Source organism: Hyaena hyaena, unplaced genomic scaffold, assembly GCF_003009895.1.
Source record: "Hyaena hyaena isolate Hyena2069 unplaced genomic scaffold, ASM300989v1 scaffold_681, whole genome shotgun sequence".
Taxonomy (NCBI): Eukaryota; Metazoa; Chordata; class Mammalia; order Carnivora; family Hyaenidae; genus Hyaena; species Hyaena hyaena.
This window is the reverse complement of record NW_024081307.1, coordinates 814,139-828,585: the sequence shown is the minus strand read 5'-3', so window position 1 is coordinate 828,585 and position 14,447 is coordinate 814,139. Positions and strand designations below refer to the sequence as shown.

The 14,447-nt window shown below is 46.0% G+C and overlaps 1 protein-coding gene across 1 annotated transcript; it reads right to left on the bottom strand.

The window, feature by feature from the left end:
• Window positions 1-1,658: 1,658 nt before the first annotated feature.
• On the bottom strand, window positions 1,659-14,207 carry SPCS3 (signal peptidase complex subunit 3). Its single transcript, XM_039217216.1, has 5 exons — window positions 13,935-14,207; window positions 12,454-12,527; window positions 9,994-10,070; window positions 5,923-6,038; window positions 1,659-5,021 (listed from the first exon to the last, which is right to left on the bottom strand). Exons 1-5 carry the CDS (start codon window positions 14,075-14,077, stop codon window positions 4,889-4,891), a joined length of 543 nt encoding a protein of 180 aa, XP_039073147.1. The 5' UTR covers window positions 14,078-14,207; the 3' UTR covers window positions 1,659-4,888.
• Window positions 14,208-14,447: the final 240 nt, after the last annotated feature.

The following is a 14,447-nucleotide window of genomic DNA, read 5'->3' as shown; positions in this document are numbered from 1 at the left end:
CAGAGCAGGAGATGTTCTCAAACGTTGAGGATTTTCTGTAACAGCAGCTAGTGTGATCTGAATTAATGCAGAGCATCTGAGCTCGCAAATGTGGAGCTGAGGGCAGCGAGCAGGTGGCTCTGTCTCTCCCAACATCATGGTAATTGTGAAGCGTTCCTGGCAGGTGAACGTGATGCCCAGAGGATTTCCCACCCGCCCTGTCTCTGCAGACGCAGCAACACAACAGCTGGAGGGGCTTGAAAGCAGCAGCAGGGGCTGAGCAACGGGACGAGGCCCCAACTTCTCAAACTAACTTGGGGGCCTCTTCTAATGGGATGCAGTGCCCTCTAAGCCCCAATGACCTGGTTTTCGGATTCGCGTCTCAGAACCCTCCTCCCCCCCACTCCCACCCATCACGTTTGCACTCCCCTCCTTTCCCACGTGGGCTACAGCCCTTCCCAGCCCACAGGGCGAGGGGCACGGGGCTGGTGGCCCTTGGAACAAAGGAGCAGAGGCTCCCCCTGCCCATCAGCGCGCCTTTCTAGCCCTAGATGCCTCACCAGCAGGCTGTGCAGCGACTTCCGCACACGTTCCAGGATGCCGCTTTGCTACCCCCAGGAGGAGGCAAACCCAGCTCGGAAGCTCCTCTAAGCCTGAGGTCTCGTCAGACAGGACAGGGCACACCCGCCGAAGCCATACACTTTCTTTCTGCAGGAAGAACTCGGGCATTGGGCAACGGTTACTGAGCCCCGAATTCTTGCTTTCACCTAGGACCTGGAGGGCTGGGAGGTAAGAGGACCAGGCGTAAGGTCTACACAGGCAAGTTCTGCCCTCTGCTATCCTCCCAGATAACGTACACATCGGCTTAAGGAAAAAAGCCACCCCTAAAGTCAGCTGATTTTCTTTCCTTGAGGGACTTCTGTTTTGGCTGAGTTCCCTGGTAAACGTCCTGTGTCTTCTTAGAAACTCCTCTCTCTTCCGAGGTACGTGAAAGAGAGATAAAAAGTGGGACTTCCCCCAGATCTGCAGGTTCAGGGCAGCCCCTCGAGCCAGATGTGTGAGGGCAGGGAGCCAAACCAGCCGCTGTGCCCAAACTGGAAGAGGCCGGGCAAACTGGACCTTCGAATGGAGGCAGCTGATTTCCACACCCATTTCTTCAGGAGCCAAACACGCATCTCGGGCATTTTCAGAGTCGGGTCTATGTTGTGTTTTCCACTAAAGTAAAGCACTTTTCAGATCACCCTTGCCCCTCGTCACTTCCCCTCGGCTCACTCATGATCAAAAGCGGGGGTGGGGGGGTGGTTAGAACACGGGCCTCAGAGACAGGAGCAGCGGCCGGTCGTGACCGAGCCATCTAACCCGGCTCCAAAGGACACAGGACTCGATCAAACGTCACCAGGAGCTCAGGAAGGAAAGCAGACAGCGCTCAGAGAGCAGGCGGCAAGGCAGCCCCATGGTTTGGCCACAAAGACAAAGGACTTCTTCATCATCAGTGTTTATTAGGCGCCTGTTCCGTGCCAGGCGCTGGGCAAGATACAAAGATAAATCCAACAAGACTGCCCTCAAAGAGCTTACAGTCTAGGAGAGGAGCATACAGTGTCTGGAGAAGACATTTTAGATGTAAATAACCTCCCTCCCCTGCCCGCCCCCCCCCAAAAGGAAAACAAACAAAACAGGGCTTAAGTTTACTAGACTTGGCTTCATTTTCTTTTAGTTCTGCAGCTTTCACAGAAAAGGCGTAAATCTGAAAGTCTTTTAAAATGCACACTTTTACTCGTAAACAAATTCATCTTCATTAGAAAAAAGGCTGTTTATTGCAATTACGAAAATCCTCAAATGTATCTTCAGTATTTTCATGAATTTCTTTTTCTTACGAACCTGTTATTTGTAAACAATTTCCCAAATTGCTTCAAAGCGTGCAACAACTTTTTGAAAGAGATCTCTTTAGACCCACCGGCAGTCACATGTACCGTACAGGCCCTCTACCAAAAGCAGAGCTTCTGGAACAAATAGGTGGTGTTTTCCTACCAAAGTTCACAGCTTACGGTTTTTCTCCCTACACTCATTTCATGTCCATTCAAAATATAATAAAATAGCACCTCCAGTAACCTATACCTCAAGACCCAAAGCTTTCGATCACGAAGCTTTAGACACAACAGTGGAAAAAAAAAAAAAAAGGATCCATTAGAACCTTAACGCCCATCTTCGCGCTATCACTAAGCTGGCCAGCCCCACCGAAGAGCTGTACAATTCCAAGAGGACATTTGCAATAATCCACTTTCCTATTACACTCTTAGGAATTTCTGAAGTTTCCTGTTACTTTCCTTTAAGCATAACGAAACCAAACGTAATTGACTGCGGAAATAAAAAAGCACTGATAGCATTTATCCAGGCTAGAGAGAAGGGCGGTGTGAGCACACTGCGAGTGAGTTTCTTTGTAACCAGAATTCTTTTAGGTCGGTACTTAGGTTCTCCTTCCCCAGGATCCTCTCTGGGCTCAGACCTGCCTAATACTTAGGTTTCTGTTAAATCTTGAAGCCTTGGGCTTTGTAAGACTTCCTGAAAACACAGACCGAAGGGAGATAAGCTGACCAGACTGAACACAAGGCCGTGTGTTTTCACGTGGAACCGTGGTCCTCCCACAAAGCCCTGCGCACCCAAAAACGAGTTCCTGAGACAGAGGTTTCTTATGCCCGTGTTGGAACAGTGTTGTCCTGAGCAGTTTCCCGCAGTTCAGTAAACCAAACACTGACCACCGTGCTAGCGGGGCCGCTCTGCTCCTCTTCCTCCCCAAACTCCAAAGTGAGCGAACTTGCCAACGAACTTCAAGTCAACTGCAACATTCGCCTCCAGCATCCTAACACGTGCGCCATCACAGAGGCTAAGGAACCAGCACACCGGCGCCCGCCTCTGGGTAGAACCGCAGGCTTACCGTGGTGCCCGCCTTCACGAATGCACCCGAGTGTTCAGCTGCGACGTCTATGGACACTACGCTTCCATGTGCAGTATCTGTACAAACGATACGCAGTTACATCTTCTGGGTATAAAATCTAACAGAAATACAGTCAAATCAGGAGGAACAGTTCTGTGTTAGTCTTCTGGTCGCCTTCTTGTCTTCACGTTACTAAGGTGCTTTTCTGTTCAGTCTCTGCTGAACAGATCCCTCGAATTTCAACTTGTGTGGTCACAGAAGAACCAGCTCCATCATTTTAAAGACAAAGAAACCGAGACCCTGAAGAGTTGACTGAAGATGCTGGGGGCCACCCCCAGTCTACTATCCGCAATCCAGTACCTATGACATTGACAAGGCCTCACTGTTCACACACAGTAGCTGTTAAAACCAACGTCAGTAAATGGTGAGGTGTTTCATTTGAGGTAAATATAACAATTGTTAGCTTAAACCCATTCTTAGAAAACATGAGCCATTTTTGGTTACTGCTGAGAGTGTAACTACAGTGTCTGGTCTTGCTTTTCAGGGTAACTGTTGGTACCTGCTTCCTTGAGGACGTCTGTTTGTTCATGGAAGGAAAAATAATGTTAAACATGAGCATATATTCAACCATGTATTACTGTGTTTAATCTCTAAGTTATTTCCACACACACTGGATTCTTCTTTTCACAAAGTTAATTTACACAGAGAATGAAGTGAGAGATCATCTCTGTGTAAGTTGTCGGCAGCTTGAAAATTAGTCACTTCCCTCCAGGATGGGAAACCTCTTTTAGGAGCGGCCGAAAGGGGGTCCAGGGTCACATAAAACATAAGGAAAATTGTAAGTGAATTCTGATTAGCCTGTAATCAGAGCTACAGGAGAAAGGACAGGCTTAGAGAACTAATCTGAGCGAAGTTTTAACTCCCTTCCCTGCTAGCTATGTAAGTGCAAAGCAATTCAACCAACTTCCGGGTGTCAGTCTCTTCGTCTGCAAACAGCTATCATTTGAACTACCTACCTCATTAGATTATCGAGAACACACAGTAAAATATGAGAGTGCTTCTAAGTGGAAAGGCACAACAAATACTGATTATTATTACCCCAATAATTACTAAAATGTGGACCTACAAAAAATTTTAAATCATCACCACTCAGTGGCACTAGGCATGCTCACGAGGACACACTTAACTCAGAAGGTAAACCATGCAAACATTTTCAACTTTCAATGGCAATGCTAAAAACTCACACGCAGATAGAATACAAAGGAACGTTTTTAGGGAAAGCACAGAGACACACATATTTGGTTGGCTTAGGAGACTCTGAAGTGAGTTAGAATGATTTCCAGCTTCTAAAGAGGTATTTAGTCTTTAAGCAGAGAAAGCTGCTCATCAGCTGTGAGAGGGCCACGCGTCACGGGGCATTCCTGAGACACATGGAACAAAATCCCGTCGCTCTCATCTGTTCTGTCAACCAGGTGTCTCACAAATAACCCTTCTAATGTGTCCAGCAACGCGACACACCCTCAGAGAGAAATGGCCGCCTCTGAACCACATCTGATGTGAACTTGCATGAATGCGAGACATAAAATAGAGTTCTCGTAATTCCACAGGCACCTAAAAGTTTTCACTACTTGTCATGCTCACTTTCTATTCCATAAAGAATCATGGACATACAGGGAATACCTCAAAGGTTATTTTTTAACAAATCTTTATTATGCAGTTAGTTGTCTTATTTTTATAATACTCCACTCTGGTGGCATTCGTGTGTGTGTGTGTGTGTGTGTGTGTGTGTGTGTTTTGTTTGTAAAATTGAGTTTCAATAGCACATTAACCTTTCAAATATGCCTTTTGATGTTAAGTCTTATGCCACCCTCCCCACCAAAAAATAACAACCAAAAGACAAATGAAGATACAAGGGAAGAGAAAAACGAGATAGGATTCATTAAGTATAAAAATATGTTGCTTCAAATTCAGAATAATTTAATAACTCTTCGTTATTTCATAGGTATCTGGAAATGGGACAGACACGTGACCTGATCCCGTCACAAGAGGTAGAATTCCAGCATTTGGTACGACGTTCCAGGACAGGGTTAAGGTGACATTCCTGTTTCCCCTATAAGATACAATGATAAACAGATGTCAGCAGAAACATTTTCAGCTCAGTGAAAACATTTTAATTCAAGCACGGAGGTTCAAATACTACTGAACCGGTGATTTGTAACTGGAATCCTCATGTACCCACAGAAGTTTTCTCAGCTCTTCTGAAATCCCAGCGACCCGTTATTCTATTTGCAGGCATCCCGTGAGGGCCCGACCTAAACTCCCACAGTTAGTTATTACAGCCACCAGCCGAAAAGCTTAAATGAGTAAAATGCAGACACTATCCAGAGATTTGAGCTAGATGTCAGCAGGCAACGATCTGCAATCTAATTCTATCCTTATCTAGATTGGAAACGCACCACAATCTCTCACGGCTGGCAATTTTTCATTTGTCAAACCAGAGCGTTGGTGAAAACAGCTCTCCCCTAAAATCCTTCCCCACAGAGCTTAAGAGCTAAACAGTGACCGCAAGAGACCAGTCATTCTAATCCCTTCACGGTGCACGGAAGGAAACTGAGGTTCAGGGAAGAGAAGCGCAGTGAAAGCCCTCAGCGTCACCTCCTGGACAGATGCGCCACGTCTCTAGTCAGGGTCCCCGAGAAATTCCCTCCCCACGTTCCATGAGGAGCCCCCGCAGGTGAGCAGCCCAGGCCCCCACGCACTTGGGACCAGAAGCGGCCGAGGGCCTTTCTTAGCATGACCAGGGTTCACAGACTGCAAGACACTGAGCTCTTCCTAAAGAGCTGTTTCTACGACACGATTCCCAGCCAGTCACCCAGTTCGGATCTGCATAAATACTTTCCTTCTCTCTCCACCGTCCTCTAATCGTTTTCTTCAAAATAAAATAAAAACTACTTTACACCGTTCTCTGCCCGGCACATTTAATTACACGTAAAGGACAAAGAATTGCTCACTTGAGGCCATTTCCATCGTCAAAGAAAAAATATTTTGTTTTCATATCTTTCAACAGCAGCTTTGGATTATCACCTCGCAGAACAATCTTGTCCCAAAGGACTACCTGGTTCAGAGCCTGCGTTGAAATGAAAATGAATTAGATAGCTCATCAGAAATTGCATCTGTCACTTCAACTATAGACGGTGCTAAGCAAATAGTTTAATTTATATTAATGAGTGCCACTTTTGAGGGAGCTGCTAGAATCTTTAAGCACATAAAACAGTAACGAAGGGGTACGCACGAGGAGTTGAGCTTTGCTGGGACAGAAGACGATTCCCCGACTGGAAATCGCTGCCTTTGCTACGGCCACTGTTACTTAAGGCCCCGCAGCTTCCTACGACGGCTTAGACCTGCGCGCTCTCTAGAGCGAGGCCCTTGGTGAAACGGAAGGGATCAGAAAATCCCCGGAAGGAAAGCATTCTCGGGAATCACTTTTCCTGCCCAGCTCAGTGTGTACCGTGCAGCGTGTCAGGGAAACTGAGGCAATTAACTCTTCCTGTTCCATCATGCTGTTAATAGGGGTCACTGCTCCCACATTAGGTCAGGAATACTTACATATCTCCAAGGTCTTTAATTATCAAGGAATCGCTAAAGAAATGAAGCCTTCTAAATATGTCTCTTTTAAATTAATCGTGGGCACTTCACGGTTTCATTTATGGCAATATTCTAGAAGTTAATTCTTTGAAACCACTATTTTGACATATCAAAAGCAAGTTCTGTTTGGAAAATGAGGGGCATATAATGAAGAGAAAACACATTTGTGTTCACTACTAAATCTCAAGAAATCTGTTCTTATTAAGCTATTATCCATTATTAGCCTGGGAAGGCCAACTGTTAGCATGTGGCGACCACACTCACTGAAAAGAAATGTGGAAGTAATTTCTAAGAGGTTTCAAATCTTCACCATAAAACCGCTAAGATTAAACAGAAACAATATGACTGAAGAACATATAATCAAAAATATGCCAAAATGAAATGAAATTTTATGTACATTTAGTCACTCAGCGAAGCAATGACCAGTTACGTTCCAAGTTGTATTAACTTACTAGTCACACTGGGGTAAACCAGAATTATGAATATAATTTAGGTACACTTGTCGCCAAGAAGGTGACATAAATGTTGATAATTTGTTGAGACGTGTAGAATATGTGTGTACACAGTCATTACTCTTACCTTCAGAAAAAGCCTTTCTGTTTGTTTCTCTTAACATTTTGTTGATTCTCAAGGGCAGGGATCAAAACTTATTCAACCCAATAATCCTGGTGCGTAACAAATTTTGTGGCATAAAAGATATGCTCAAAATAAACGTAAAATGAATTGAAATATTAAAATGGCAGTTAACGAATCAAACCAATCAATAGATAAGGTAGGTTCAGTTCAAATAAAATACAGAAGAAGACTCATTCTAACGGCAGACTATGTGGTAACAAACATGAGTGACTTCGGTAAAACACCACAGAAGCACACTGTAATTCCACGGATTTCACTTTCGCATTTTAATTCACTTACCACAGTCATTCACTTGACACTTTCAGGGATTTCTGTTCTAGAGACATTCTAGATAAATATCTCAACCCCTACTCTTTTTTTTTTAATGTTTTATTTATTTCTGAGAGAGAGAGACAACATGAGCAGGGGGTCAGAGAGAGAGGGAGACACAGAATCCGAAGCAGGCTCCAGGCTCTGAGCTAGCGGTCAGCACAGAGCCCGTAGCGGGTCTTGAACCCACAGACCGTGAGATCATGACCTGAGATGAAGTCGGATGCTTAGCCGACTGAGGCCCCCAGGGGCCCCTCAACCCCTACTCTTGACTGCAAACAAGCTCTAAATCAGACTGGACCAGTAAGTTTCAATCACAAATTAAGAATTCTAGTGGTGTTTTAATCTAACAGTTTAGTAGCTTTTCATTACAAAACTTCTGATAAACTCTAGTTTATGATTAAAAAGATTTAATAAAAAGATTTAGATACTGAATTGGTGAATCCTATACACCTCCAAAGCAAAGGGAAATATTTCTCAACAGACAGAAATGTTAACTGGAGTTATATGGCTTCGTAAGACTATCAAAATACTTCACTTCGAGGGCGCCTGGGTGGCTTAGTCGGCTAAACGTCCGACTTTCACTTAGGTCATGATCTCACGGTTCGTGGGTTCGAGCCCCGCGTCAGGCTCTGTGCTGACTGCCAGCTCAGAGCCTGGAGCCTGTTTCAGTCTGTGACTCCCTCTCTGACCCTCCCCTGCTCACGCTGTCTCTCTCTCTCCTAGAAATAAATAAAAATATTAAAAAAAAAAAAAACAACTTCACTTCGAAAGAAAAATATAAATATTTGGAAGGATTTTAAAATAATCTGACATGATTCAAAAATGTGTCGTCTTTACGGTTTTTGACCATATATGGGGGTAATGAGAGTTGTAAACACAGCTCACAGATTCTGTGGGTCCAAACACCTTGCCGTCTCTTCTCCAGTCCAAGTTGTGGAAACACTACTTTATCTTGAAGAGTGGATGCTCGTGCAGCAATGCCACGCTCCCATTCCCTAGAGCACCCAGAATTCGGCAACGTCCCTTCTGATCTATCGCTGGAAATGGTCTCCAAAGATTTCCAATCACAAATTATTCTGAGCACTAGCCCCAAATGATTATTTACAAATGATGTGCCCAGTACACATTACTATTATCAGATGATATCATCCCTGATAGTCAATGCAAATTTGCATTTCAAATAGTATTCTTGACCGATGTTGAATTTTCTCAGCCAACTTTTTATTAGATCTCAGCTCTCTCTTTATTTAATCCATTAATGTGGCTGAGCAGCTCCCAAGAGAAAGAAACCCATCCGCTCAGCCCCTTTCCTGTTGCTTACATGTGGCTGAACCATTCACATTATTTTCAACCTGTGATTTCTTTGCAAGAATCTTTTAACCCATTTTTTTCCATTTGGTGAAGATCAGTTTACTTAAAAATAGGTAATATCAGAGGCGCCTGGGTGGCTCAGTCGGTTAAGCACCCAACTCTTGATCTCGGCTCAGGTCATGATCTCACAGTTTGTGGGCTCGAGCCCCGTGTTGGGCTCTGTGCTGAGCATGGAGGCTGCTTGGGATTCTCTCTGTCTCCCTCTCCCTCTCTCTCTCCCCCTCTCTCTCTCTTTCTCTCTCCCCCCCCTGCACATTCTCTCTCTCTCAAAATAAATAAGTAAACTTAAAAGAAATAGGAAATATTACCCATGTCACTGGATTACACTCCACACCCTTAAAAAATGCTGAAAATGGATGAAGAAATGCACTCAGCACGGTCCACCTCCTCTTTCTCCTGAGGCCGTGCGTGTTTTAGGAGACGTGTAACCATCTGACTTACGCACTGAGTGTGAGTATTAACGTCAGCCCACATCGCAAGTATTGGTAGAACTTAACTTCTTCCCCTTTTATTTTAAACAGAGGAATACCCAGATCACGTTCTCCTTTCTCAAGCATGTGAGGAGTGTGGAGTGTGGAAGCTGCCGCTCCACCCTAACATCCAGCAGAAAGCTAATGAACTGAAAAACTGCTAACTCCTTTTTAGATCCCTAGGAGAGGAAAAACTAGCTTTCAATGGCTTTCCTTCCATACATATGGACTGCCCTGTCTGCACCCCAATCTGCGGACCACAATACTAGAGATAGAGAAGCAGAAAAAAGACAGAGGCTACCTAACGAGGTGTTTTCTTAGTAGCATCACCTCTCCAGAGGCCTGTGATTTTTACCAAACTCCTCAGGTCGGATAGTCTGTGTATATAAAATTTATATTCTCGGGGCACCTGAGTGGCTCAGTCGGTTGGGCATCGGACTCTTAATTTGGGTGCAGGTCACCATCTCACTGTCCATGGGATTCTAGGGATTGTCTCTCTCCTCTCTCTGCCCCTCCCCCACTTCTCTCTCTCTCTCAAAATAAATAAACATTTAAAATAAATTAACAAATAAATAAAATGCATATTCTTTCATAATTAGGTTTTAAAGATCTATTAAAAGTCATATGCGTACGTATACATATACTTACATTATTTTTTGTTGAATATTCTGCTGATAAATAAAGAAACAATTGCTTAACATTCCAATCGAATATGTTCTCCAGATGTAAATAAATTAAGGAATCTATAAATCATAAATAGGACACCACTTTTGAACCAATCTTATTAGTAATTATCCAAGCAATACTAGTACTAAAATAGAAAAAAAAAGGAGAGGCAGGCCAGAAACATAGTGAGACACTAATTTAATAAAAATACATAAAATATAAATATACTGTAAAATCTAGCTCATTTCAAAAAATACAAATATCAGCAGGATTATTAGCTTTATCCCCCATGCCTCTAAGTATTATTAGCTGAGATATTTTGGTTCATAATAACAGAGCAATACAAAATTTAGCTTTCTGTAATATCGACTAAGTCTAAAAGAAAGAGGATCTAATCTTTGAAGCACATTCGATTCTTTCCATGGATGTTCTAAAGGATAACCAGCCCTCACCACCTAAATTTAGTGATAAGCAAACATGACTAGTTCACGTTAATGAAACGAAGTATAATAAATTGTCCACGTTGCCTTTGGACACGTGCCAACAGAGATCAAAATGTCTCAGTCCACGAAGTGCTTTGGTAAGAATATGAACTTGAATACCAATTTGATTTCATCAACCTCCCAGACCGAAGGGAAAAAAACTCATGAGGATTCAACACCGAGCCGTGTCACTGTGAAACGAAAGGAGTGAAAGTTCGCATTTTTATTAAGTATTACATGTAAATGGTTAAGTCATTTCATTACGTGATTTTCATACTGACAGCAGCATGTCCATTTCATTCTGCGTTTAGACATGTGTATCTGCTAAGAATCACTCTCCTGCAGAATGGAGAAGTCTAGGAGAGCTCTTTAGAAGAAAAGGCAGAGGTTCAAGTCCTAGCAGCAGCATTAAGAAAATCTGACTAACTACAAATCATGAGACTGAGAATATTTAAATTCAGTTGTTGAGAGATGAGAAATTTCCCTGTAATTCTCCAGCTACACAAAGCTACTACTTCCCTAAGAGATCCGAGCTCCTTACTGGTTTTAAAACGAGACGAAGACTTAAAAGCAGACATACCGGGGCAACGGAGTGGTTCCGTCGGTTAAGCGTCCGACTTCAGCTCAGGTCATGATCTCACAGGTGGTGGGTTCGAGCCCCACTTCAGGCTCTGTGCTGACAACTCAGAGCCTGAAGCCTCCTTCAGATTCTGTGTCTCCCTCTCTCTCTGACCCTCCCCTGCTCATGCTCTGTCTCTCTCTGTTTCTCAATAATAAATAAATGTTAAAAAAAAAAAAAAGCAGACATACCAAGTTGACCACAGGACTGTTCTCAGTGCACTCTATTTCCTGAAAAAGTGCCTAGAGAGCTAATTCCTAGTCTCCCTCTAAACCCAATACTTTATTTCTAAAAAATCCAGTTAAAGTAATTCCACGGCAGTAAAGAGCCGTATCAGGTTAACTCCCCGGAAGCATTATCTGCTTCGACTGTTCAGTTGCTTTACAAAAGTTCAGACGGTGCAATCACCCGTCTGAGGTCTTAAACAGGCAGGTGGCCGGACTGGAAGTGACAGGGCACAAAGCTGCCAAGGCCCGAGAAGACGGAAATGGCCAAACTGAACGGTTTCCAAAGGGAGAACCTCAAGATAAAGAGAAAATATTAAATCTTCCTCATTTTATTTTTTTAATTTTTTTTAATGTTTTATTTATTTCTAGGAGAGAGAGAGACAGCGTGAGCAGGGGAGGGTCAGAGAGAGAGGGAGTCACAGACTGAAACAGGCTCCAGGCTCCGAGCTGGCAGTCAGCACAGAGCCCGACGCGGGGCTCGAACCCACGAACCGCGAGATTATGACCTAAGCGAAAGTCGGACGCTTAACCGACTAAGCCACCCAGGCGCCCCAAATCGTCCTAATTTTAAATTAATTCTCTTAAATATTAAGATTTCTCCGACTCCTATTATAAAAGTACTTGTAAAGAAAAGATAATGGTAAAATGCTCATACGGCTTACCAACACCTATTTTGATAATGACCTTCTAAACCTTAAGAGATGCCAATTCAGTTTTTTAACCTATGTTTCCCTCTGCTACCGTACAATACGATCTATTACTTGGGACTGTACATGGAAGATTCCATCTGGTAGGCTGAGCCCTGGTGCCATCTTTCCTTCTGTAATCCAAACGATCTGATTTTATTTTTTCTTTCCGAGATACAACTTACAGCTTTCAATCTACTTAATGTTTCTGTGAAGAATGTAAAGTAGTTTCACAAAATAGTAACTGAAGAATCCATAAATGATTTTTTTCAAAGTGTGAATAGAAGGTCTGAAGACTCTTACGAATAGAAACATAGGTATAGAAACTAAAGTATGGCTGATTCAGGATATCATCAAAATTCACTAGGCAACATGCGTCTCATCATACAACTATAGAGAAAGCAATAAAATATTTTCTTAAAGGATATCAGCAGTTATATCAAATGTAATGAATCCCAGATCACTTCGTTCTCTAGGTCCAGTGAAGTCTTCTACATTTTTTCTAAAAACAAAGATAAAAGTTTTACCATCTTTCAAACGCCACAAGACGTAAAATGCACAGAATTCCATAAAGCTGGAGGCACAGGTGGAATCCCACAGAGAAACAAGCAAAAATCAGAAAAACTTGTAAGTGTGAAAACAGGATAAAAACGTGAATCCAATATAAAATGAGGTCTTTCACTATATTCACACAGCTTAACAAAGAATCCCTGGCAAAAACGGTGTGTGTGTATGGGGGGCGGGGGGAAGATGGTGTAAAAACTGCTCCACGTGTAAACACTTGCTGTCAAGCACTTTGGTAGCAGGGGTAGAAGGTTCCAGATGACTACAGGTGGTGTGGAAGAAACTAAGATATGATGATAACCGCTGTTTTTTACTGAGTGCTTATTAGGTGTCTGGGTCCAGTCAACAACGTATTTTCCTTACGATCTCCAATAATCCTTGCAACAAGCCTACAAGTTGGGTATTGCTTTTATTCCAGACAAAAGCACATGAAGGCCCAGGACGGTATGCAACTTGCTCAGGATTAACAACAGCTAACAGTTCCGGTGTCTCTCTGCACCCAAAAACCAGTGTCTAATAAGCAGCACTAAAGAGAAAACGGGGGTGGCGAGGCCGGGGGTGGGGTCGGCGGTTGGATGACGGGCTCGCGCGCGCCTCCGACAAAGACACCGGGGAACTAACGTGGAAGCGCCGGGCGAACTTGACGCCAGACGGACAGGGAAGAGCGGAGAACCGGCGCAAAGGGCTACGTGTCCAAAAGGAAAGTGCCGGAGGGCCGACATGGAGAAGGACAGACAGCCAAAGGCGTTCCCGGGATGACCAGGTCATTCTGGAACTCCGTTTGGGGCATCTCCGCTGACTGACTCCGAGCCTCGCCGAGGCGCCGCGTCGGAGCGCGGGGACCGAAGGCGCTCGGCGCCTCGCGACCTCCCCGGCCGGCCTCCCGGCAGCTGCGAGCGAGGGCCGGGCCGGGGGGCAGAACGAGAGTCTCGGGGTGTGGGGTCGGGGGGGGGGGGACCCGCCCCGGAGCCCGGCGGGCGGGCGGGCGGCGGCGCCGCTCTGCTGGTGTGTGGCTCCCTCATTGGCCGGGCGAGGGCGGGGGGAAGTGAGGAACAGGAAGGAAGCGGAGGCACCGGCCTGAGTAACACTCAAAATTAAAATTTAAGAGCAAGCCCGGGAATCTGCGGCCGAGGGGTGGGAGCTCCAGGGGCGGCCGGGCAGCCCGCGACGTCCCCCCGGGCGCCCGCCCGCGGCGGCGACGGCCGCTCGGCCGCGGGGAGGGCGAGGGCGGCCCCGGGGCGGCGCGGGCTGCCCTGCCCCGCGGTGGGGGGCCCCCGGGCCGCGGCGCCCACCCCGGCCGGGTCCAGGCGCCCCGCCCCGCCGGCCGGGCCTCGGCCGCACTCACAGCATGATCCGCGAGACGTGCAGCCGCACCGGGACGCTCCGGTCTTTGAAGGCGGTGGTGATGAAGCAGCCGAAGGTGAGCGCCGCCATCACGCTCAGGGAGAAGGCGAACAGCGAGTTCGCCCGCGACAGCACCGTGTTCATCGCGACCGTCGGCCCCGAGCCCCGTTCCACACGCACACCGGGGACCCCGTTCCGGCCGCGGACCGGCTCCCTGCGATCCGCGCCGCCTGCGCCCGCGCGCGTTCCGGGAGCGCGCGCCGCCACGGCCCCGCCTCCTTTCCGGTCCTCCGGCGCGCGCGCGCCCGCCTCCCGGGAACACACCCACCCTCGCGGCCTATCGCCTCCACCAATCAGCGACGAGCAAGGGAGGGGTGGGGTTTCGCCACGGAAGGCCCGCCCCCTGCCCTCGCTTCCTCTCGTTAAGCGGCTTGGCTCGCCCACCCTCCTCCCCCGGATCCTGTGGTCGGCGGGTCAGCCCCGGGGCGTCTTGAGTGCCGGTACCTCATTAATT

Excerpts from the sequence above, each read along its gene's own strand:
- SPCS3 (XM_039217216.1), bottom strand. The coding sequence starts at position 14,077 with ATGAACACGGTGCTGTCGCGGGCGAACTCGCTGTTCGCCTTCTCCCTG. Across the intron at positions 12,528-13,934 it reads CACGTCTCGCGGATCATGCT|AAAAAATGTAGAAGACTTCA; the intron begins GTGAGTGCGGCC and ends CTTTGTTTTTAG. Across the intron at positions 6,039-9,993 it reads AATATTCAACAAAAAATAAT|GCTCTGAACCAGGTAGTCCT; the intron begins GTAAGTATATGT and ends ATTTCAACGCAG.